The 27173-nt window shown below is 39.4% G+C and overlaps 1 protein-coding gene across 1 annotated transcript in view; it reads left to right on the forward strand.

The window, feature by feature from the left end:
* The window catches only part of LOC124064859 (CUB and sushi domain-containing protein 3-like), a 203563-nt gene that overhangs the window by 115623 nt on the left and 60767 nt on the right, over positions 1–27173 (forward strand). Inside the window, exons 35-47 of the mRNA XM_046399683.1 lie at positions 85–288; positions 5791–5915; positions 6110–6206; positions 7371–7475; positions 14594–14712; positions 15772–15841; positions 17651–17767; positions 18035–18244; positions 18875–19063; positions 20124–20301; positions 23725–23870; positions 24447–24527; positions 25411–25524. Of these exons, the coding sequence (XP_046255639.1) occupies positions 85–288; positions 5791–5915; positions 6110–6206; positions 7371–7475; positions 14594–14712; positions 15772–15841; positions 17651–17767; positions 18035–18244; positions 18875–19063; positions 20124–20301; positions 23725–23870; positions 24447–24527; positions 25411–25524 (1755 nt within the window). The remainder of the gene's footprint in view (positions 1–84; positions 289–5790; positions 5916–6109; positions 6207–7370; positions 7476–14593; positions 14713–15771; positions 15842–17650; positions 17768–18034; positions 18245–18874; positions 19064–20123; positions 20302–23724; positions 23871–24446; positions 24528–25410; positions 25525–27173) is intronic.

Below are 27173 nucleotides of genomic sequence, written 5' to 3' on the forward strand. Positions count from 1 at the left end.
GTCTTTCTCCCTACCACACCCACAACCACTGTTTGTCTTTGTCTCTCTCCCTCTCACACTCGCTTCCTCCCCTCTTTTTCCTAGCTGTCCCCAGGACAAGTGCCATTCAGTGTAGTTCAGTCCCCGAGCCCCGGTTTGGGAAGCGAATAGGGAACGACTTTGGCATCGGCATGGTGGTACTGTTTGAATGCAATCCAGGCTACACGCTGCACGGCTCCAACGCCATCAGGTGTGAGGCCGTGCCCAATGCCCTGGCCCAGTGGAACGGCACTGTGCCCACATGTGTTGGTAAGTGTCCTCCTCCTCCAACCCTCATCTCTCCCCCTGCACACACACACACACACACACACACACACACACAGATTCACAAAGATGGAGCAGGTGCACAAAAACGGTTGGTGTCTGTTTTTTCTAGTCATTACTTATCTTAATGTCTGTCACCCATTGCAAAGCCTCCATCTATCTCTGGTCTTGATAGCTCAGACAGGAAGAAAGTGGCAAGGACAAAAAGAAAAACAAAGTGTCATAGAAACTGTCTACCCAGATGAGGGATTTGGGTTCCTGCGCCTTGTCAGACTAATGGGAAAATAAATAGCAGTGTAAAGTTAATATGTCCAGCAGCAACAACCACTACTTTTCTAATTCATTACATGCACTCATGTAACAGTTAATTATCTCATGCTTTTGAGTCCAGACAATAGAAGGTTTCTCTAATATACTTTCATCACATATGTAAGTGAGGCATAGTAAAGCCTTACTCTCATGATGCATTATGCAGGCATCATAATGGTATATTATGCAAATATACACTTTCTAATTTCTAGTTTATCACAATTCACATTGTACAATCCAATAATAGCATGAAGTTCATGTGTACAATACCCTGCAATAAAGCCGAGCTTTGTGAAACTAAGAATCATTTTTGATATTTTACTGTGCACACTTTACAGGGTTGAAGTGGCTAAAACGATATGAAAAAGAATTATCACCTGAATCTGCAGCTGCCCACGGCTTTACAAAGCTAACAAGTTTCAAGTCATTGTTTAACTGTTTTGCCCACAACTTTGCTGTAATACACGACTCTCATATTTAACTGCATCAGGCAGCTGTTTTCAGTAAAAAGTATTAAAAAGCCTCTGTAACACTACCTGCTGAGCACCGAACCAACAGACACAGTTAGTGACTACAGTAGGTATTGATCATATTGCGGCTTGTAGCAGCGACAGAGCCAGATATTTCCCTTAGGAAATAACTGACTCCTTTGCTGCTATAGAAATCTGCTGGTAGAAACCAAAAACAGAGCTAAAAGGGAGTAAATATTGAACTTACAATAACCAATTGGCCAGAAACATGAGTCCAAATGAATAATGATATGCCGTGATTGCTGAATGAGTAAATAGGCAACCGATTGCTGATGCGTTCAACATATCATCTTGTCAGCATTGTCTTCATTTTTATGCTGTCCCGTTCATTTGTTTTATGCTGGCACATAACGTTCTTATGCCACAGAAAAAAAGATCCGATTCACATACCTTGACTTCACATGGTGTTGCCCAAGCATATACAGGAGGACATGGACTTGGTCTGACAAAGACACCCACATGTCTACCTTGTGAAGATAAAGAGCTACACATGAGGTTGGGAGAAACCTATTTAAGTCGGGCCTTGTGCCAGCCAGCAAACAGTCCCAGCCGGTGAGTGTGAGAGATTTCAAGCCAGGGTTCATTCGAGTTTACTGCCAAGTGGTAAGGGAATAGCAGTGGCACGCGTGGTTCCATTTTAAACAAAGTGATTTTTATCTGGAGATTGAATCTGGCTGCAGTATCTCCCCCAGCGGCAGCTTACTCGTCCAGAATAGTAGATATAGTTTCATGGGAGCGTCAACAAAAACACTGTGCTCAATTACTCGAGCGCTCTTTATGGGACATGACGCCACTCTCCTGTAAGGTACCTGCTTGTCCAGCTGTGATTGTCCTGGCACGTCATGCAACACTTGTTTTGCTTTTCTATTTCATAAATACAAAGCTGCTGAATTAAGTCTTTGCTGTTGAGTTGCACTAGCACAACGTTTTATTGTGATTCAATTAGCCTCGCTTGAATGGATGCATAATGTTTGGCTGGCCTTTTTATGGAATTTTATGGAAGTTGACTTGAATAAATAGATGTTTTTGTTTGTTTCTAGATGGAGTTTGGCATAAAGTCCTTTACAGTGAGCTTTTAAAAATTATGTAATGTAATGATCTCAACATCATGTGTGATGTCTTTAAACATCTGCTTATGAGACCATTAAAATATGCAAGTAAATTAAGGTTTTTTACGGGTTATGATAAAAGTAAAGTGAAGGTAAATATAGAGGAGCACCATTTTCTGTCGGTCTGCTTCCTGCCTAACTGAGGCAAGGCTGAATCATACACAAAAACTAACCCATTTCTGATTGCAGAAAATCATGAGTGTCTAATATTACATAAGCTTACAGACTGCCATGATTCAGTATGCCCACACCATGGAATTCACTGTTGACTGAAACACTTTCTCAAAAGTGTCAACAAGTAAACAGTGTTGCACTGAGCTTGTTTTTAAACACTGGATTCCTGTTTTGAAATAGCCTCCCAAGACCAATTATAGTGTCTCAGTCCGGGGCTGTGTGCTGAGGCTGGGCCAGAGTTCCTCCAAGGAGTAAGATGAGCTGCTGGGGTCGTGCTACTTTTTGGAAGTTTAGTTAGTTATTGTAATGAGTTTGACTAACAGTATATTTTTTAGCACTTAATTTAAGCAGTATAGATTCTACAGCAGCATATTTAATTTGAATTAAAAAAAAAACCAGTCCCTTCAAAATTCAAGACCACACTTTAAAAGCAATTTGTGTCTTGTAAATAGTTTTTTTTGTCATTATACTGTGATTATGATCTATTTTTCTCGCTATCCAATATTCTCCATAATGACTTTGACCAGCTATCTAATGTCAGTCATTTCTTTTAGTCTACCAAAAACAAAATGATAATAATAATTTGTCCTGAGAATGAGAACAGCAACATTTTCTCCAAACTGACTTCCAATTTAACTGTCCTACACAGTTCTAGGAGGGCCGAGGTTGTCACAGTTGTTTTTGCTGTCCTTCTTGAAGCAAACTAACCTTGGAAAATTGGCAGGGGTGTCCGCTTTGGTGCTTAATTATTCTAAGAAAGCTTTAGGTTTGCATTTTGAGAGAGGTGTGAATCTCTGCGGCTAATAATAAAGATAACAGATAAGATAGCAGAAACTTTATGGGATATGATTGCTGTATATAATTCAAAAACTTCAAACTTTATTTTGTCAGTATGTTTTTTACGTACACCGAAATTCTTTCTCTGCATTTAACTCATCACTGATTGAAACACACACATGCAACATGCAGTGACACACACAGGAGCAATGAGCTGCCATTGTCAGGCACCCTGGGAGCAATTGGGGGTTAAGTGCCTTGCTCAAGGGCACAACAGCCAACCACACCCACCACCACAGTTTTTCCTGCCAGTCCAGGGTGGAATCGAACCGGCGACCCTCCAGTCACAAGCTGCTTTCAAAACCTCTAGGCTGCCCCCATATACATATACATATACACATAGTTTACATGTATCAGAGAGCTAACAAAACTGACAAAAGGCAATTTTGAGTTGCAAGCAAACAACTATAAGAAGCCATTTAGGAATATACACCATGTATATTAAGTAGTGTGTGTGTTGTTAGACATCTATGCTGTACACCCAGGTTTTTGATATCTAGATTAAAACACTTCTAATTAAAAGTTGCTGTGAATTCCCTGCGTATGAGATGGTGCTAAATGGTGTCTCATAATGTGTGTAGTCCCCACGCTCATCTACCTGCGGTAACTCTGACATATGAGCCTGCCACCGACTGAGATGGCTGTGGAGCATTCATGCTTTTATGAGTGTCATGATTTCTAATCTTGCTCGACCAATTACATTAACTGACAGCTCAGGGGACTCCAAGGAGCCGTTAAGTTGCACTGGACTACTGAGTCTTTACCTGGAATGAGTCTGAAGCCTGTTGTCAAGAGCCTGGTCTTGTGCTAGAAGAATTGAAGTTTTATTAAGCAGAATGTTAAACCATGATATTTAGTGTATAGGGGACACTTACCTTCAAAGAAACTTAACCATTGTCCACAGGATAAGACATTCTGACTACAGTACTCTAGATTTCATCAGCATATATCTTGAGTTTTTTTTTTCTTTTGCAGTGCAGAATTCCAAAAAGTCACACATGCTGTTCTCTTTTTGATGGAGGAGTTAATTGATTTCAGTACTATACTGTGCATGTAATATGTGTTAGCTGAATATGACGTTACTGTGGTAGGAATTATATGAAAGTGTGATTGCTCCACTCTGATTGCTATGAGGTACAGTATAGAAGTCATTTTCTCTTTTGTGTCATTCAGAGCGAAAGGAACAGAATGGTCTCTTTGGCACAATTCCCTACTGATGTGTGGGAGGGTAGATATTACCTGTAAAATATTGATGTGTTTGAAGTAGTGGCAAGCTGACAGCTAAAAGTGTATTTTTTTTCTGCTTTAATGTCAGCCATTTTCTTCCCGTTGTGTTAAGTAGTATATTTTTTTCCTCTTGTTTTCTGTGACTCCCCTTTCACATCGAATCCTCCTATGGTTGATGGATATCGGGAAGTGTAATTATCATTGACCTGTACAGGGTAAACCCTTGTCCTTGACAAATAACATCTGGTTCTTTATTGTGAGAACATGTTGTGCCCTGGGTGACAGCTTTGCTCATGGTTCTACAGGAAATCTGTTTGACACAAGTGTTAGGTAACCTTGAACAGCAAAGGACTGATTGCACTTAAATGGTTGTGTATAAGTTCTGCTACTCTCATGTGCAGCATCACTTTTTTCTGCATCCAGAGTGAAGGAAGAAAAGGAATGATGTAGTTGGTACATTTTAGTCACTGGGCTTGGATATAAACTTATATATAATTTCTTTTTGTAATATGGAGTATCTGTCATTCATTTGAAATGTGTGTGATGTCCTAACAGATGTCTGACAAACACATTTCAGCTGGTGACAGCAGAACAATGCATCTCAACAGAGCGAAGCAACATTTAAAAGGCAAAGACACTTTTGAATTCGACTCCCCTTCTTATGTAAAAGATCTTGCTGAACAAAATGTCATCAGTCTCATAAGTCTTGGCTTGCTTCTGTATTAGCCAAGAACTACATTTCAAATGGAAGGAAATGCATTTTGTTCTGTGCTTTGCTGTGGGTGATAATCTAAAAGATGCTGGTCTTCATGGCTGAGTTACCACAATCCTTAATGAACAAAGAGAGGGGCCAAGAGCTGCATAGGACAAAGCTGGCTGTGTATGAGGCCATTTGGCACTCGTCTTAAAAAACAGTAAAGAAATTGTGGCTGTTGTTGCCCTTTTTTATCCGTGCTCAAATACATTATATTGCCTGACATTGTCAGCACAACTTGGCCAGTGTCTCCAATTCAACATTAATCTTAGAGCTGAGAGCTTTGATAAATATGTTACTTGTGGCACTGGTGGAAGGTGCATTTTGAGAGGAATATACTGTATGTTTGTCTTTATCATGAATCTTTTCTTAGGGTCCATATAATTATGCCATATGAAGTAATTTCGATTATGCATTAGTAGTTATTCATGGGTGTTATGATTCTTTTGAATACTTGACAGTTTGCTATTTCCCCACTGTGACCCCTGACTGACTCTCTCTGTCTCTCTTTTTCACTCACTTTCTCGTTCTCTTGTCCTTTGTTTAGTTCCCTGTGGTGGAGTCTTAGCTGACCGCAGAGGCACTATCCTCTCTCCTGGATACCCAGAGCCGTATGCCAACTATTTGAACTGTGCCTGGAAAATCTCTGTTCCTGAGGGAGCCGGCATCCAAGTGAGAGGACACAGATGTTGATCTCAGAGCCATAATGCTGGATGAGAGCTTAAAAGATATTTTTGTGGTGTTTCATTTTTATACATGGTCTGATTATTAAACATAATAATTGCTTCATTTGTTTTCTGTTTTTTATTTGTGTATTTTCCCTGTTTTAGTTTTTTTGTTTGAATTAAGGTGTTTTTCTCTTTCAGATTCAAGTTGTGACCTTTGCCACAGAACACAACTGGGACTCGCTGGATTTCTTTGATGGAGTTGATGGCAATGCTCCAAGGCTTGGTAGCTACTCAGGTAAAACTGATACAACGGAATTTTAGTTGTCAGCTCGCACCTGAATTTTAATCAGACATCGCAAGACCCCAGCAGAAGACAGATGTGGTGATGGAGCTGATGACATTTGGCATGTCCTTTGAGAATGTTGTCTAAAAACCAGTTAAAGAAGTCAAGGAAAAAAAAAATCCCTCCTTCACAAAATATTCCTGTCTCTGCATTAGAGATCTTCATAAGCTCTCAGATTTTACAAATGTAGTGTTGCCTTTCAGTTCACGATAGTGAAAATGGTGCTTTTGCCACATGGTAATGCTTGTGTAGCGTTCATGATGTCTGCCCCTATATCGGCTATCAATTTCTTGAGACTAGGTGTCAAATTTGTCAAGTGGTGCATATCGCATTTTGGAGTAAACCTCGTTACATATTATAATATCTCCACAGTAGTAGCTCTCACTGTGCAGAGCAGCGTGCAGTGTGAAAAGGCTAAGGCATTTTAAATGGATAACAGTCAATTTAATCTTGGGCTAAACTGATGAAAGCAATTATGAATATATGCATAAGACACACGACTGGAAGACATGAAATGTTTCCAAACCCCACAGTGCCACACATACAGAATATTCTCTTGTGCAAATTCACAGTTAGCATTATCAGAGTCATGGGCTTGAGTTTGCAGGTCTGAATGAAGGTCCAAAGAAGGTGTGTTGAACATGATCTACACCTGAAAATGTGACTTTGAGACATTAGTAAACACAATTTAGTCAGTCTGTTTACCGTGTTACTGTCTCTGTCCAAAAATTCACACAATTTCCCTGCTGGCTTATGTTAAAATCTGTTTATCACTGTAGTATCATTATCACCATTTATCAATGGATATATCTGTCTGACCAAATAAAGCTTTACATAAATAGCATCCTATCCATAAGGGACAGGCAGGTGGAAGAACAACACAAAATACATCTACTGCTTTTTTTTAGTTTTGATTTTCTATGAGATTGTGATTTGTTGCATTTTGGGAGGCACTTTGTATTTTAGTTTTGCAACACCGTATTTTCATTTGCACCTGTTGATAAATACAGCAACGCTAGTGTACCATGGTTATTGAAGTGAAAAAAAGGTGTCCAGACCCTATATTGTACTGGATATACATGGCCTTATCTCCTCTGTATGTTGTGTATAATACAGGTACAACAATTCCCCAACTGCTGAACAGCACATCCAACAACCTGTATTTGACCTTCCAGTCTGACATCAGTGTATCCGCCGCTGGCTTCCACTTGGAGTACACAGGTATGAGGAGAGACGGCTTGTCTGCCTGCCTGTCACTTTGTCTGCTGTCATTTTGTTTCTATGTGTCCATCTGGCCCCCAGCCTCCAGCTGTTGCACAGGGGTATAAGAAATAAGAGGGACTGTGGTCTCGGTGGCACAGTTGGACAGAGAAAGACATAGTGTGAGGGAGTGTGCGAACAGTGCTTGTGTTTTTTCTACCTCTTTATCTCTTCTAATTTTCAGTGTTTGTATCGGCTTTTCTGCATTGTATTCCCCTATGGGGTTTTTTTCAAGTCATCCCATTGCTTCAAGTTATTGGACCCACATCCTTTTCATTTCAGTAGTAAATATGCTCATCTCTCAGTGGGCTATTGGCTTAGGGGCATATTTACTAAAGAGTGTGCTAAACATTTACACTGCGCTAAAATTTAAGCAGTGTAGCCCCAGTGGAGCAACTGATTTACTAAGTCCTCCCATTCAGAAACAGCATAAATGAAAGTAGAGGTGCTGATCTGCAGATGATGCATGGAACTCTTCTGCATTTATTTAATACAGTCCTTTATTTAAAAAATTGCCAAAATTATTTAGATCTCACTTTCTCTTTGTCTCTTTTCATCTATTTTATTTATTGTTGTGTATTTTTGCTCTTTTTTTCACATCTCTAATGTTAGATGGGTTTTAAATGAATACTTCCTCTGTCTCTTCCTTAAATTTGTCTTTCTTGTTTGTTGTTCTTGTTTTGTAGCTGTCTGTCTTGTTGGTTACTTACCGCTCACCCACACATTAAAGCAGTTCGCGTCCTAAAATGTGTGACTATAGGCTGGTTGTTACTCAATTCCAAAGAAGTACATTAAGGACTGTAAAAAGAAAAGTAAATTACAACCACAGAGAAAGTAAGAGCGGAGAAGACATGAACTTCATAGGATAAAATATGTTATGGCACAGTAGAACAGAGGGACGTGGATGGAACAAACACAGGAAAGAACGGCTGTGATAAGAGCCCTGCTGACATAACCAACTGTGAGATCCCATACACAAAGAAACTAAACAATAACAAGTTTGGAATAAAATCCGTTGCGAAACAATCCAACAGTTACTTCCCACAAATGTGTTTGAAAGCAAAAGAAGCATAAAAAACGTTGCTGTCACTGAATCTGTCCTTCCTGTCAGTCGTGTCAGTCCATGAGCATCATACCACTGAACGACTTCACAGTCACGTCTCTCGCAGTCAGTGCTCCATTTCACAACGTCCTCCTCTTGCTCTAACTCACTCTGTAGCTATGTCTCTCTGCAGGCTCTTTCCTTTTTGCTGTAACCCCCCTCCTACCTCTGCTACCTACTGCTGAGAATCACTTTGGTGCCGTGTCTCGCAGTCAGTTCTTTCCTCTGTGTCTGTCTTACACTTTGCCACTGCTGCCCTGGTAAAGTGTCTTTTATTCTTTGTGTAAAGCCAAATTCCTTGCTGCTCTTTTCTGTTGTTATTCATATGTATTAGCTTGCCTGCCATATGGTTCCACTGTCTGTCTGTTGCCAAACATTTGTGATGTGTGATGAAGCCATGTTGCTTCTCTGTGGAACTGCTCAATTGTTTCTGTTTGTGTCGTTTGTTGCTTCACATTGTGTGATGTTAGTTTACTGCTTATAGGAGAGTACAGATTCTAATCTATTTGGGCAAATGATAACAATCCTTTATTCTGTCCTTCAGTTGTCTATCTTTGTATCTTATTTCCAGTCTGTGTTTGGCTTAAAACACCCTTTATTTTTCCCACACTCCAGTTTTTAGCTCCAAATTAATGCTCTGAAAGCTCGGTACAGTGGGAAGAAAAAGGCAAGAGGGATTGGCACAGACCCAGCCAGTAAACCATCTGTTTTAAAATGTTTCCTTTGAGTTATTGTTGCAGTCTGCTGAGACCAGTCATAGAAATCCTGTATACCCCTGTCACTACAACTTCATAAGATCCAATTGTTTAACCGGCCCTCCTAAGGCAGACGCTATGCTATATCTGAAAGCAAAATTGGCATGTTCTCAGAGGCAATATGGTGGTTTGTATCCCAAATAAAGTCCCACACTGGACTTCCGTTGTCACAGTCTACAGAGGCCTATATTATTCCATGTGAGCTCATGTAGTGATTGTCACTACAAAATGAATCAATTCTAGACAAGCTGGAAAGAAATTCATCCCCCACTTTTCAGTAAAGCTTTATTTATATTATGCTTTTTAAAACACACTGTACCAAAGTGCCTCACAAACACACATGAAAAATACAGTTGAATAAAATGAAATGAAGTAAACATAAATTATACCAAAACATGGATGGAGATCTATAAAAAGGCTTGCCAATAAAGATTTCTAGAGGCCACTTATTCTTTTTATTTTTATTCTTACTAACCTCAGTCTCTAACTAGACTTGGTTGACAAAGGGTTCTTTAAGAAGTGGCCAGACGTGGGAAATTTTAAAATAGTCGGGTACAGACACAGATATTTGAGAGAATAGCAGCAGCAAGGGATCATGTCCAGCATGCTGTGGTAAAGGCATAGTAAATATTAATAGACTTCATTTGAGTATTAAAAAAGTAAATATAGTTTGGATATTAAAATAATAAGAAATGAAATTCAGGTAGTGACAACACTAGTCACTACCTGTACTTAATCACTTTAAACTTAATAATAAAGCAAAAAGGTTTAGCATATTCTGACTGTACTTACTTATTCAGCAGTAAACCATACTGCAGCTGCGCAGCAGGAATTTACATTGCACTTCACTGTAAAATGGCTGCCTTTTGGTCTTTCCCACAAATGTCATTCGCTATCAGTTCTTAGGCCTTTCATTTCACTCTAGTGCATATCCATCGAAATTGTCACATCCATCTGGATGCAGGTCTCTTTATTTTCTCTGGCATCTCTTGTATTTGGTTTGCACCAGTTTTGGAGGATCGCCACGGGTGAAAACATGTTTATTCACACCAAGAAACAACACTAGAGAATACAAATTTGGTGGTATTTTTGTCTCTGTAATTTATGCCTGCTCAGACTACATGTCTGTGAAGATTCTCATTCCTCAGACCACCAGTCCACCAGTCCTCTTTTCATGAAGGCAAGTATGAACAGCAATTTTTGTATCTTTAGTTTGCAGATGTTTTTACATAGACCTCTCCAAAATAACAAAAAAAAAACAGCTTCACTAATTTGTGTATACATTTTTTGCTATTACAGATAAAATTCAAAAACCAATTGCAAACCAAAATATAATTTCAATGCGCTGCAGAAGAGTCTGTACAGGGTTTGTTTAATAAGCCATTCTTACTAATGATGCCACCCATAGCTGATTATAGAATCTGTAGGTTCCTTCCCATTCAATTATAGACATCAGCAACAGGAAAGAATTTGAGTTCCAATGGCAGTGTCTGTTTCTTGGAATTTCTTGCAGGTAGTTATGAACAGGTTCAATAGCATGTGAATATTAATTATGTTATCTGCAAACAACACTGTGTCTAATAAATCTGACTTAACACATTTCTTACTTTGAGAATGCACACACCATGTGTATATGTGTATTAGAATAAAATTATATCACATGTCTCTAGTACACTGTGTTTTATTCATCAGATATTTTCAGATATGTTGTATCATCAGGCTGGTGTCAGAGACTGTTTCCAATCTTGGACAACATTCATTCATGTGATGGATATATCACCATAGATAACATATATACAAAACATTACAATAATCATTTTCTTCAACAATGCTATTTACAAAATATTTTTGCCCTTCGTTGGTACAAAAACTGCTAGAAAATATCTATGACCATAGAGAAGTAAAGAGAGTATGACATGACAATCAACCTTTTATAGTATTCTCTTATACTAAATGTCCATTTTTCAGTGCAAAATATTCTGCATTTGTCCAACCTAATTATTCAGACTTCTCTTTGAAAACACATTGTACACCACTGATGATTATAAATAACTCAAATTAATTTTCAAGTCCATCTGTGTTTGAATTTAACAAATCCATCAAAGAACTGCATTTCCAATAGTTTTCAAAGGAATCCTGTTAATGAAGAACAAATATAATCCTATAAATGCTACAGAAATGGCCTCAAGTTTAATTTCTCATTTGACTGTCTCTGGCTTAAAGTGCCCGCTTTAGAAATCCAGAATGACTCCCTCTACTCCAAATCTCCCTCTCTCTTTGACAAACATTTCTTCTCAGTTCCCATATATTTCAGGAAAGAGACTGAATCATACTTTCATGGTGTGGTGTTCTTTGTTTTATTTTCTTTTGATGTTTTTCATGCATATCTTTTCCCACAAGGTTATGTTGTCTAGTTGGGTTGTCACACTGTGCACAGTCCCTGCATTTGTAGTTTCCATCAGTGATCGGTATAATTACAGTCTGTGAAGATTTTTGTTTCGGTGGTCATATTCAGAGTTTACCAATTTGTCCCTCACATTATTTCCTCTCTGTTTTGTTTTGAATATTACTCTTGGCTTCACATTAGACAGGTGGGTGCACAGCAGGAATCATCAAGTTACGTTTAAACATATCTCTACTCCTGACCAGCTGCTTCTAAAAGGATGAAAGGAGTTAATGTGATTAATTACTTTTTTGATGCAGCAGTAGTTTGGCTGCACCAAGACGAGGTGGCTTTTGTGCCTTTGGCCATGAGAGTTTCAAAAAAACATGTTACATTTGCAATCCTGAGTGGCAGTACTTGTGCCAGGTTCAGGAAATCTGAAACTGTCAGTTTGTTATTATGATTGACATAAATGTCATGAAGGTAAAATTAAGTGTGTTTGCTAATTAATATGTTCCTGTTATTGGTACAGATCACCTAATTATTGAATTCGTTTATTTAATTTATTTATGAAGGTAGCAAAATTATATATATATATATATATATATATATATATATATATATATATATATATATATAGATGTTGATATGGTTAAGGATGATAATGTTTATGATAAGCATAAAGAGGATGATCATGATATTTGGATAATTAATACTGAGATAAAGTTGAGATAATGTTGATCCTGGAAATTCAAATTAGATCAAGATTTTCTGCTCTGCTTATATAGAATTAATCATTTATTTTAATTTATTTTAATTCTCATATTAAATTAAAGACCTCAGCTACATGCAGATTGTAACTGGTGACATGGCATCCTGATAAAAATCAGAATCAGAATCAACAGTGCATGTCAAAATGTGTATTTTGCAGCACCCCTTCTGGGGCGTAACTGGAGTCAGTGCCGTATGTTAGTTGGCGCCCACTTTTAACCTAACCAGAGTACACAGGTCTGTTAGAGCCCAGTTAAGATCTGGTATGCTGCCACTGGCTGTTAAAACTGGACCTTTACTTTGACTTTTTTTTATTGAATATCACTGACAAGGTTATGTATGATTCATTTGCTAAATTTGTTTTTGCTACGTGTGACAATGTGTGGACACACATTTAGACATGTTGTTTTCTTCCTGTACATAAAGCAAGCAGTTATCTGTCTATCCTGTATTAAAGCATTTCACTATTCATATATTCATCCATTTTCATTCTTGGAACCAGCGTTAGAGTAAATGAGAATGCACTAATTTTTGAAAAGGTATTGTTTCCAATTGTGAGGACTCATGATATTTTCATGAAACTGCATTGCACTTTGATGTCAAACTTGCCTTATGGCATCCTTTCACTATAGCAGCAAACACTGCTTTCATGAATTGCGTCACCAAATCTCCTTGAAATCAATTAAAAAAAAAATTCAGTATTTTTAAACCCACATATGACAAAACTTCACAGCTTCAAAGAATCCACCCACTCCCCACTCTACAGTAGCTTTTCTTTAGTTGCTGTATCGATGACTGATCTCATATTGCTTCCTGCTCTGTGTAGGTTGCTGTCTCCTCCCACTCAAATATCCTCTGTAGTTTTTACTAGATGCTTAGTGGAGTCACCACTCCCACCATTCAGAGCTCTGAAGAGTTGCCTATACATTGTTCTTTTCTGACCATATTTGCTGCCATACTTACGTTCATGCGCCCACTTACTTATTTGAAACTTTAAGTGGGCTCCTGTGTGAGTGTTTGTTCTTTGTTGAGTGCTATGTGTTATCTGTGCCTACACATAGGTGAAAATATGTGTTTCTTTTATTGTTACCGTGTCCGAATGTCCTCCTTCTTCCCATTACCTCTCACCCTACAGCCTGCTTACTAATTATGCATCAATGAGAAAAAAAACCTGCATGAATATAAATTATGTGCTTTTCAAATTACAAAAATACCCTTTCTTTCATTTCATGTGTACTAATACTGCAGCCGATTTTAATGCAGTTTATGCATTCAAATAAGCATTCAAACAACCTACAGACAGATGACTCATGTCAGCTGTAAAACGTACAAAATAAGCTATTACAGTGCTACTTTTCACTGAGTAATGGGTGTATCAGTAATGCAAAATGTGTAAAATGTGAAATGTGTTCTTCACTGCCAGCAGATCAGAGTCTATTTATATAGTTACTTCTATGATATGCGAAACTGAAACTTGACTAAATTTAAATTTTAAAGTGAACATAGCTTGAATTGACCCCAATACCTTACATTCATATAGCCCAAAGCTGGAATCACCATTGCTTTTCAGCCAGTTGAGCACAGTATCAGGTCCCTCAGTACCTGGCAAGTGGCACTGTAATCACTTTGTTCCAATGAAGCTCAATGCTTCTGTCAAGCAATACTTCAGGGATTGCTTTGTAATTTCACAGTGATTGCCTCAGATCACAGTCAGAAGGATTTTGCGATTACAGCCACCAGTAGAATAGCTTTGTGACTTGTCCCAGTTTGTAAACGTTATGATGAGGGAAAGAAAAAAAAAAAAGACTTACTCAGTTATTATGCAATTACAGTAGGCCTACAAGAGCATTAAAATGGGACACTGTGTAATTACATGTTTTTAATTGAATTATTTGCTTTCCTCCATATGTAATTGGTGATTAAATGTAAATGTTTTTGTCAAATATAAATGGATGTACATCAATGAAACTATATCAAAAGCACTGTGCAGTTTCAGCTTGTGATTCTACCTGTGTTGTGCAGAAGAATGATCGCTGTCTACACTTGTGTGTTGTGACTCTGTCCTAAGCAATAGGTTTGGATTCGTGCCCAGAGCCGCTGCCTCCCAGTAACGGACGAAAAGTGGGCGAACGGTACACGGTGGGCGATATGGTGTCCTTTCAGTGCGATCAAGGCTTCTCATTACAGGTAGGTGAAAGCCTGCAGTGCTGGTGAAGCAGATATTCAGCTCTCTTATGGTTTTGACATGTGAATCGTATCTACCTGCCTGGAATTACAATGTGAGGGAAGACCCCAAAGGATGAGTCTGACAAGGTAGCATTACTAACTACCTTTTCTATGACATTTTCTGTTTGTGTGAGGAAAGAAATGTGGGAATGCACAAGAGTGGGGAACTGTCCACATGTTTGTACTTGTATATTTATTTGATGCAAAGCGAGAGTGTATACTTTGCTCACTCGAGTGCATGTGTTTGTGTGTCTGTTACAAAGCAGCTTTAACTTCCTCCAATCTTCCCAGGGTAGATACTGTAGCTGTGCCATTTTGAGCTGTAGAGGCCTCCAATGCCACAGGCAATGAATTGTGTTAACAGTCGCCTCACTAATCCCGCAAAGATTTTTCTCCTCGGCTTGGGCATTGACTTCTTTTCACATTCTCGCCAGACCAACCAGCAACTTCTTACACACATCTTCAGGCTGAGTGTCTGAACACCAGAAACAGACTAGAGAACACTGTAGAAACAAGACCACAGATGTGGCTGAGTCTTTGCCTGTTTCAGGTTTGGCATTAGTGTATGTGCAGGCTGGAGAATGTTAATGTACATATATACCTTTCAAGCATCTTAGTCAAATTTTCAGCATGTTTTGTCCATCACTTTGAGGTTGTTTTTGTATCTAACGCTAAACAAGTCCGGAAGAAGGATGCTTGTCTTTTCTTGTTCTTTCAGGCTGCAACACATCTCTCTGTAGTCAGACCCCAGGTGGTTGTTGCCCAGCTAGCAGCAAGAGGTCCCTCTCCTGCTCCTGATACCATCAAATATTTACACGCAAAACCTTGAGTAGAGGATTTTGAGAAATTCAAAAATCTAACTGTTAACCAATTCCAAAGATCCACGGGACCGAGAGAAAATCTGCTGCGAGCACCTGTTTGCCTGTCTGTTTGATCTCTTGATGTTCCTTTTCTCCCGTTTTTATTATAGTATCTTGGAGGTGGTGAACATATTGTTTTTTTGTCTGTTTTCCTAAACAGGGTAATGCATATATTACCTGTATGCCTGGTCCTGTCAGAAGGTGGAATTATCCCGTACCTCTGTGTTTAGGTAATGTATTATTTTGACGTTGCCAGGGCACAGGAATTCAATGATGTTGATATTGCAAACAAAACAAAACCACATGTGGTGCATCAAACACAGCATCAGTCTCTTTCTTTTGTGAGTTGCCATTCATCTTTTCTCATTGACGTTTTCCCTGTTTATCTTTTCTTCTCCGTCTTCTCCCACACCAGTACTTACTCATACACAGCCACACAGAAAAATCAGTGACCCCCATAGAGGGCTTGTTATTGTATTAAGCAAAGCAATAATTTCGTTGTAAGATTGGAGCCAGGGATGATGGGTGGGTGTGGAGGGCTTGGAGGGAAGGGATTATGAATTTTCTACCTTCCCCTTCGGTTAAAAATCAATAAGGCTTACCACCATCTCAGTGTGTCGTTTGATTTCTGATATCCCTGATGAGAGTCTCTAGTCTCCTCAGCATTTCCTGTGATGTTGATTGTCACAGTGATAAATTCTAGAGATTACTGAAGAAGCACTACACTTTCTCTTTTGACAACCCACTTTTTCTGTTTCCCCTAATAACACATATATACACACACACACACACACACACTCTTACACTGCATATAAACACACAAGACACTCAATGCGCTCTTCATGTAAATGCTCTGTCCCTGTGGCTTTCACAGTTCACTGCAGACATAAATCCCAGCTTTACAGTTGACAGTCCTGTTCTTGGATGCGAGTGTTCCCTCGTTAGCTCAACTCATCGCTCGTTTACAGTACATACGCTCACCCCCTCACCCGAGTATCTGCAATCACTTTGTTGCTGATAAACTCACATCAAAGTGTTTGCTTGCCCTTGCACAAACATTCTAATAAGGACCTTTCCTCTACACTTCTCTTCCATTCCACATGCAAACAGGTCAAGCAAGCTTCCCCCACAGGCAGCGCAATTAAACCTGTGATAGTTTTCATCTTAGTCTGGCCTTGGTTCATAGTCCCCAAAGAAATGGCAGCAATACTCCTTGTGATTCCAGCTACGTGCCACATAAATAGGCCTTTTGGGGTTGGGATGGGGAAAAGAGGAGTGATTTACGCTTGGGTTTACTTTGATGCCTCTGGTGGCTGTACTTGTATTACACCTGGGTGTTTATGTAAGACTAGGATATGTGCCACAGGAGAGGGGGATGAGTGTAACCTTCACAGCAAGCTGAAGTGTTGTTTAACATACAGTAACAAAGAGGAGACGTGGGGTGTTCCAGGTGGGGGGCGGTGGAGGGGTGGGGGGGTGAAATAATCACTACCACCGCTGTGCAAAACTGTGTTGCTGCATGGAATATTGAATCCCTCATTTATTTTAATTTAAAGCATCACGAAAGAAAGGAATGTGCACAAGTGTGTTATCTTTTCATGCTTGCCCTCATGGAGCATTATCCACACAGTCAAGCAGAGATGTGCTTGCAGACATACACAAGCACAGACACGTAAGCACCCTTCCCCTCCACAACCCCCCAACCCAATCCTAAACTCATAAAGCCCACTCACATCACTTTATTTTCTCTCTCACCCACAAACAAGCCCCTCTCTCACAGTCCACAAGCACATGAGCATATCAAACACATGCTCATGAGCACACATGGCAAACAGCACATAAACAGCACTGCTACTCTTCCTTGTTTTAGTACACAAACACAACAATTACGCAGGGCTTGAAACCCACACATACAAAGACAAAATGCTCTTTGCCCTCCCTCCATATTCACCCCCCTAGTCATTGTTTTTCTTTGTTTTCCCATTGAGCCGTTCAGTGGAGAAGTGACATGTTTCTTCTCCTTGGTTCATCTCCCTCAGCTCAGTGTGGCGGCTCTATGACAGACTTCAGCGGCGTCATTCTCAGCCCCGGCTTCCCAGGGAATTACCAGAGCAGCCTGGACTGCAGCTGGAGAGTTCAGCTCCCGATTGGCTTCGGTCTGTCGCCCACCCCCTTCTTTTCTTCTTCTTCTCTCCTTCCTCTTCTCACCTTCCTTTTTTTCTTTTTTTGTTCTAAGAGCTCTGATGTCTTCTCTGCTGCTTTCTTGTGTTTCTGCATCATTGTGTTTAATTCTCTGGTGTGCTTTGCTATTCTGTGCTAATGTTATTGCTAGTTTGAGCATGCTTTTAGCGTGGAACTTTGAAATGATGTCCTACTAATACTTGAAAGCTTTACTTCATTCATATATTCTTTCTGCCTTTTAGGGATCCATCTGCAGTTTCTGAACTTCTCCACAGAGCCTGTTCATGACTATCTCGAGGTCCGCAGCGGGAGCCTGGAGACAGGAACAGTGATTGATCGGTTCAGTGGCCCTGTGGTGCCGAACTCTCTCTTTAGCACCACCCACGAGACCACTCTCTTCTTCCACAGTGACTACTCACAGAACAAGCCTGGCTTCCACATTGTCTATCAGGGTGAGGAGCAAAGATCGGTCCTCATGGTGAAGTTAAAATGGAATTTTATCATGGCAGTAGCTGAAAACTTGGTAGAACATTTGAGAGTTTGCTAATACTGTGAACACTTAAAAGAGCATCAGTCTGGTTAGATACCAACCAGGGACACAGATGCAAGGCAAACACTTTCACTTATTTTGTAATTTTACAAAAGAGTAAAGTATTAATAATAAACTGCACAATACAACAATTATTTAAGTTGGACTCCATTTTCTAAATGTTTTTTCTATCGAAAATTATTTTGGCCACAATAATGATGTTGTGAAAATATGCCATCATGATAGCCTTACTTCAACATTTTCTTGAAGAAAGAAAAATCACCAGACTCAGATTTTGCAGTTTATAGAGGTTTAAAGGGTCTCAAAGGATGGAAGATGTTTTAAACCAGTGAAAAGCATAGAATAATATCGGCAGTCTTGGCAATCCAAATGGATTTCACCAATGAGGCAAGATTAGCTGCTCCCAAACCAGGCTTTGGCTTTTTGAGGCCATCATAGGTGTTATATGGTATTATAATGGCATTCTTTTGTTATTTGCTTCCTGGAGTCTGTATTTCATAAATCTCCTACACATTTTTGTTTCTCATCCCAGCATATGAACTTCAAAGGTGTCCGGATCCACGACCGTTTCGTAACGGCATCGTGATCGGTCAAGACTACAGTGTGGGATTGACCATTTCCTTCGAGTGCCTTCCAGGTTACACTCTTCTTGGAGAGCCATCGCTCACATGTCTGCATGGAGTCAGCAGAAACTGGAATCACCCCATACCTCGCTGCGAAGGTGACCGGATAATGCTTTTTTTATGAACACAACAGGTGTTTTCCTGCCAGTCTTGTTCATCGTCCAAAAAAGCAGTGAAAAAACGCTATATATATGTATTTCCTCCAAAATACCCTACAATTGCAATGTAAATAAATTATATTTAGCAGTCCTGATATGCTTCTTCTTTGATATTTTTATGTCATATTTTTTTCCCAACATTGTGGGAAAAATATTTAAACAAAAGTATGCGAACAAATCCTTGAAAAAATCTTTCTTTTTCTTCTACTTTCTGATAAGCCGCCTAAAGTAAAGACGGAGCTGCTATTCCATCGCCATTACCAACTAAAAATAAGGTCTTTGAAGTTACTTTGAACAGAAGAATATAGTTCTTCAGTCTGCTTTTAGTCTTGTCCTCTATTCCAGCACATTAAAGCATGTGACTCACTCTTACCACCAACATAGCACCACTTTACTGAACTATAAACTGATACAGCCCATTATAGTGATATATGGAGCATTTGCAAGTCTTTATTACGAAGCTGATTACGCCTTTCTATGTTGTAAATTTCAAGGAGAGTCCTCAGATATTGCTCAGGTATGATAAATCACAACTTTCCCAGCATCAGTTAAGTGAAGCAGTAGCATACGTTTCAAGTCCACAACAGAGTTCGGCATACGTCTGAGAAAGCGGTAAATAGTTTTGTTTTGCTCTGTAGACACCATATTGTCCCTGTCAAGTTTTCAGCCCTTTTTTGATCCTGAGGGCTGTGCTTTAGCTTTGACTACCAGTTCAAAGTCAAACATTAACACATTCTCTCTGAAGGGGTATGACGGGAAAGTTTTAGTGTCTAAACAACTCAGTGTCACCATGTTCACGGCAACCACTAACCACCCCCTGCAGTCATATCTACCAGGTGTACAAGCTTCCCCTCAGCATCCCAATGATAACCCAATAACACACAGTTATGGTTTGTTTTATCAACAGTTTGTGGCGATACTGCCACAGTTTTATGACTTGAGGTAAATCAAAGTCTGTCTTTTTCTTTTTATCCATCCTCTCTGACTTTCTTCCCTCCAGCTCTCTGTGGTGGGAATGTAACATCCATGAATGGCACAATTTACTCTCCTGGGCACCCAGCTGAGTATCCACACTTCCAGGACTGCATGTGGACTATCAGAGTACCTCCTGGGTATGGGATCTACATCAATTTCTCTGTCATCAATACAGAGCCAATCTATGACTACATAACTGTGTGGTAAGTTCCCATTTCTCTCTCAGTATGACTTAATTCATCCCTCATCACACTTTAAACACACACTGTTTTCTATGAAACAGAATTCTACTGGCAATTGCTGGAAAACGGTCTTTCTCAATAAATACTGATGATTGTTTTAATAATTAATAGTTATTCACGTTATTCATATTTATACTATGCAGTTATCTTCTCTATAATGTATCATTTATGGGTTTTTTTTGTTTGTTTGTTTGTTTTTTTTGTATTTATCACTCAATCACACTTTTCCCCTTACTTTCACTGCTGTAGCAAGTGCATTTCCCCAGTGTGGGATTAATTAGGTTTATCTTATCTTAAGCTTTACAAGCCAAAAACATATTTTAAAAATAATACTAAGCAGTGAGCCACAAAATATAATCTTGTTAAAGTCTCCACCGTGTGTCGAACATATACGGTGAATTGCTAATAGAGTTGTGCCCAAAAGGTTTGAAAACTGAAATTTTATTTCTTTACTCAAGGAAAAGCTGGAAACTATATAATATTTTCAGGAAAAAGTTTTGCATTGGGCCTAGCATTTTACCTTCTCAATTCAAATGCAAACCGAAAAGCTTCACACAATGGATTTAACAGTTGACAGTGTGTTATGGCCATAGGCCAGTTGGACAGGTTTAGCTCACAGCCTTTCACCTGTTTTAGACGAGCCAACAGCCAAATCCAAATATGTTGACCTTTTCCCGGACAACTGTGGATTGATTTTTCCTTTCCCTGTCAGATTTCGGTATAGCCCCTTGTTGAAACAGAGTAGATTTTCCTATGTGATGAAATAAAAGGAACTGAAGTAAATTGTGTGTCCCTCTTTCCCTAGTCACTGAACTTATAATAGATGTTTCACTCCAGCTCCCCAAAGACAGAAATGTGTACGAGCAAAAAAACATCAGCTCTAAGTTACCTTGGATGCTCGTTAGTATGCAGAAACTTTAACTCTTGACAGATAATTGTAGAGCAGTAAACCATTTTATTCTACCTGCTTGTTTCCACTCTGTTACTGTCTCTCTGTCTTTTCTTTTCTCCCCTCACCTTTCTGTAGTCTCTCTCTAGTATAGTAAGCCTCAGGCAGTCATGGAGCTGCCCTCATGGGTGACAGAGGAGGGAAATGCCTTCCAGCATCTAGGGCTACCATTCATAGTATGGAAGGAGGGAGCTGCTGGCGCTACTGTTTCCAAATGAAATAGCACATAAACAATCTGTCCCCTGATAATAACATTTCATTTCCCCGCCTGACTGCCGTCTCCTATTTTGCTGATCACTCTGAAATGAAACTACAATAGCAGTTTTTTTTTTTAATATATAAGATATTAAAGGTACACACACATATAAAAAAGCATTTCATGTACATCATTCAGGTGCATAGCCTGGAGCTGCCTGATAATAATAATTTTCTCTTGTACATAAATAGCATTTATACATATATGATATAAAAGTGTTGTCTTCTTGCAATAATCTTTTTACTTATCCTCACAAGAAACTAGCATGTGTTTTTTCCCCCATATACTACATCCAAGAATTGTTATCCAACTTATTAGGATTACTTATTTTAGGTACAGATCATGATGTTATTCTTACAAGGATTTGAAAGTTCTTCCCTGGTCTCATTAGCAGAGATATTTCTGTGTTCTGTGTAGTCAGCAGCAAATTTATGCCCCTTAAATGATTTTACTGCAAATGACAAGTTCTGCTGGGATGTGGGATATGGGAAAATGTTCGTGATAAATGCATTTTGATATCACAATATAGTGATACATGTCATGATAGAGTAAATTACCTGAAAGATTCAATCTGAAAACAATTTACATTTAGTATAATAACCAGATAGGAGTGCAAGTTTTCAGATAATCCAGTGACTTATATTCATCACAACTAAAGGTATATAGATGCAAAAATCCTTTAAATCAAACATTGCCATTAATGAGTCCTGCTCAATGAATTGAAAAAATGCTCTTATCTAACTGCCTAACAGAGCCAAAGATAATAATGGGTATAGCTGCCTCAATAGAAATGCTGTAGAAAATCTCTACAGGTTGCCTTGTCACCAGTTGCCAAGAGGTTGTCATCTCACAGGACGCATATTGTCATATTGGCCAACATTAGTTATGTTCCCATTCATTTTCAGCTACTTTCTTCTTTCCTTCCTTCCTTTAATTAATCCTACCTGCTCCACATCGGGGATCCTGAGGTCCTCCCAGTTCAGCTAAAATATATAGGCAATGTTCTTGGACTACCTCCACGTGGTTTCCCAGTAAGACGTGCCTGATGTAGCTTTACTGTAAGGTGTCCCAGGGGCATCCTAATTAGATGTCTCACCAACTCATCTGGCCCTGTTTAGGAGCAGAAGTAGCGTAACATGTCTACCTCAAGCTCAAGCCAAATATCTGACGACCCCAACCAGAGCAGCAGGCTCATTTCAGCTCTTTGTATCTGTTTAAATAGAGAACTTCACCTTCAGGCTTAGCTGCATTTTCAACCTGACATTTCAGTACTTTGCCACTTGCCAATTTCAATCTAGATTGTACTCTCATTTGGGAACAAGGCCCATCGACACTTAAACTTATTCACTGGGGGATGAAGCCCCAGCTGCCAAAAGCAGATGCTCTCCGAGTTATGCGTCAAACATGACAGGCTGAGAAGATTCAGGGCCTTCAGTATATCAGGCTGCCATGTACTGTAGCTGTAATGTAGATGTGGGAATGGTACTCCCATGGACATATCCACCCTTTATAGATAACAGCCAACTCTCCCTACCCTCCATTAAGGGTGAAGATCAAAAAGGTCATTATGAATCAATTAGATTTTGATTCCCAAGGCTACAGTTCCTTATACGTCATGTTATTCAGTTAAGGGCTTTGGGATTTTGTGATAAACATCCATACATTTTCTAAACGCTATTGTCCCCACAGGGTCGTGGGGGTTGAAGCCTAGTGATAACCATACACCCTCATTATGTACATACACTTAGAAAATATTAACAATGTGAACTAAAATAAAAAGGAACACAGGCCACAAAAGTTGCTGTGGATTTTGCACGTTTACAGAAATCTGTACCACTGATATTTATTTTTTTCATCAATATGTAATGTGGCTGGAGGGGGCAAAATTTTCAGCACTATACTGCCTCATCAGTTAACATATACTCAGCTTCTTCTTTGACGCTTTTGATTATTGTGAAACTTTTTCTTAGATCTTCAGAATGACTGCTGGGTCCACAAGACTGCTTGGGGATTACTAGACATGCTCTTTGATCCCAGCAAGCTATTACTGGTGTTTATTCATAAATCATTTGCACTCTCTGTTTCTGTCATCCTCCTCCTCCTGCTCCCTTCACTCTTTCAATCTCTTTCTCTCCCTGCCTCCTCACAACCCCCGATTCTCGCCACATCTCTGTATCAGGGATGGACCCGACCAGGCCTCGCCTCAAATTGGTCAGTTCAGCGGCAGCTCTGTACAGGAGGGCGTGTCCACCACTGCCAATCAGATCCTCATCAAATTCCACAGCGACTTCAGCACCAGCGGCTTCTTTGTGCTGCATTATTACGGTAACCTCCCCTTTTATAGCAGCTAAGTAAAGACCTTGTTCTACACTGCTGTAATAACCCTTTTTCATTTGATCTGCAGTTGGCCACATGTAGTAGTAACCAAGATTGCAGAAGAACAGAGGGATATTGTTTCAGTGTCTCTACATTGGAAGACCTTTAATTTCTCCCTTTTAGGGGGCATTATTTGGCCTTTCTCATTTTGCTACGCAGTATTGCTTCCAGTTGTGTGTAATGATAAATGATGAATGCCCTCTTATGCCCATTTTTCTTCTACACTATTAAAATGTCCCTTTGAAAAAAAGCTGATTAATAATAAAATGTCCCCCATCTCAGCTAAATTAGTGATTGGTTTTTGATGATCATGAACAGTGATAGGAGGCAATTTATGATCTAATCAAGTTTCACTGTGATGAGAATGCAAAGAATGTGCTGAATGAGTGAAAAATACACTCTCTCTCTCTCTCTCTTGCTCTCTGTCTTTTGCTGTCTCTCTCTCTCTCTCTCTCTCTATCTATTACTTGAGTACACACGCACACAGAATGTTGCAGATTTCAGTATTTGTCCTCTCCCCAACAGCGTACCAGCTAAGAACATGTCAGCCACCCCCTCCCGTTGCCAACGCCACTATCCTAACCGATGATGACGAGTTTGAAATAGGTTTGTCTTATTTTATTTTGCTTGTTTACTGGCCAGGGACTATGCGTAATAAAATAAATTTGCACCAGACGTAAAGTGATTTGCTTGGACAGCCCTGGACAGAACAAAGGAATGGGAATAGACATAGTAAATAGCTTTAGTCATTAATTCATTCATTCATTCCCCTGTAAGTTCCTAATAAATTCTTTGTTAGTTCATTGAAACCATCGTTGGATGTTATATTGTTTATATCTTTGTCTGTTAGTCTTTATTACCTCTTTGGTTATTTTATTAATCCAGCTGCCCATTTCACAAATGAAACATTTTTTTTGTAGTACTTATTCATTTGAACACATAAGCTTTTCTGTATTACTGTTTCTGAACAGATACATCACAATGTTCTCTTTGTCTCTCTCTCTTTGTATTTCTTTTTCCTTATCTGTTTGGAGTTTTTTTCATCTTATTTGTGCTTCTTGCAGCAAAATATTAGTCTAAGGGCAGGGCTAATTAGCTCTCCATAAAAGCTGTTTGTGTTTTCAACGTCAGGAGTGAATCAGAAGGAGAAATCATGTGGCTAGTGACTGCCTTACTTTGCATCTTTGATGTGTGTGTGTGCATGTGTATGTGTGTGTGTGTGTTTGCAGCTCTGTAATGTAATGAAGTGCCTTCAGCACTCCAGCTAGCTAAGGGGATGTCAATCTTCATTAGAAAATGTGTTGTTGATTACTGTTTCAAGTGCTGGCACTGAGAAGGCTTTTACTAACATAGCTCTGTGGGGTTATGTGTGTGTACGTGTGTGTTCATGGTGGGATGGGTGGATGAATGGATGGATATTTTTTTCATGTCCACACCCGGCGGGTGCGTGTGTGTGTCTGTATGATTGTGGGTGTAAATGACCTCACAGGGGACATTATTCGCTACTCGTGCCTGCCAGGATTCACCTTGGTGGGCAGTGAGATTCTGACCTGTCGACTTGGAGAGAGGTTACAGATGGATGGACCCCCACCAGTCTGTCAAGGTTGGTTTTATCCAGTGTGTGAGTTTGAGTCTATGGCTATGTTTTCATGTTTTCTTGTGGCTTCATGAATGTTCTTGTCTTTGTGTGGGCAAGTGTTCCTCTCAGTGTATGTTCAAATGTTTGTGTGCATAAGCAGCTCCATTTATGTATGTGTGCATCCATGTTCAGTTATGTGTGCCTTTTATGTGTGTTCTTGATGCCATTCTGCTAAGGTTGGTTGCAGTCAGCAACACCCACTGCTGATGCATCATTTAACAAACTGGCAGCAGGACCCTTCTACAGGGCTCCCAGTGTCTAACAGAATCTCTATTCTAATTTATCAAGACTCACAGAGTCGGAATAATACTGACCCAAGATCATAGACCGGCGCTCCCCCAGATCCAGCTCTTGACTGTGAAGGAGTCAGTGTGAAACAGATTACAGAACAGCAGGTTTCATCGACAAGTGTTTGTTTGCAATGAAAGAAAGTAGATGGAGGCCAGTCATAGCTGTTATTATTTTTTTCATAGAAAGAGATGGGAGCTTTTTGTTACCCCTTAATCCCTGCTCAAATGGCCCCATGGGTCTGATTGATGTAAAATGTCTTTCTTCCCATGTTTATTCAGAAGATGGATTTTGAAACAAGAAGCAAAGGAAAAGAAATGTCTGTGTCATTTGCATCAGCGATTTTGTTTAGACCAGAAAACAAATGCCATCAGCCTGACTGTCGTGCCAATACATCTCCGCCGCAGACATCAGAGCGCTCTGAAACCTTCTGTTCCCAGTGGATACACATCTTTTGAAGTGCCCTGAAGTCCTTTGTCTCCAAGTCTTGAGTTGATGAACATTTCTTTCTTTTTATTTCTAGAAACTATGAGTAATCGCAATGGACGTGTGATCAAGGCATGACAGATACTAGACAAACCCAGAGCCTGCATTCATAACACAATTTAGAATAGGACTAGTGATTTGGAACCTATTTGCTCATCCCCAGTTGTTATTATTTGATGTCTGACTTGATATGTTGGTTTTTCCCCTGTAGCGTTTTTGCGGCAGACATTGTTTTGCTCTTACCAGTAAAAATTTGGCTGATTTAATTTCAGAATAAGGAAAGTGCCACAAGTAAAGCAAAAAATAGTAATGGCAAGACTTGGTTGGTGATCCAGGACCTGGAAGCTACGCATATACTTATATTTTATTCATAAAGGCTGCAGTACTGCTGTGTAAGTGTATGCAGAAAGGTCAAGTTTACATTGACGTAGGTGCAAAAAAAAACATAGCCTACCTTATATATTTTTTAAATGAATAATTTAATAAAGCCAAAGGAGTGTTAAGTCCTGCCTTTTCTTTCTTTCTTTCTTTCTTTCTTTCTTTCTCTTTTTTGCTTGTGAGACAGTACAGAGTAAAGAGAGACAGGAAACGGTGGAGATAAAAGCTTAATGGCATACTGCATTGAAGCTGTCTGGAATACAGATGTACAGTCATGTTAAACCTGATGGAAATGGAATTACAGTGAAATGCTTTCTAATGCTTTGTTTCATGGTTTATTTGAAAATGACCAACTTAGCAGATCAGCAGCAATTAGAAGAGTATTAATAATTTTATCTCTTTTGTGCCAGGTGAGAGCCGTCATTCACCTCAGAGTACTGTGGGATGTTTCCAGCTCTCTT

This window comes from Scatophagus argus, chromosome 9 (assembly GCF_020382885.2).
Source record: "Scatophagus argus isolate fScaArg1 chromosome 9, fScaArg1.pri, whole genome shotgun sequence".
NCBI lineage: Eukaryota > Metazoa > Chordata > Actinopteri > Scatophagidae > Scatophagus > Scatophagus argus.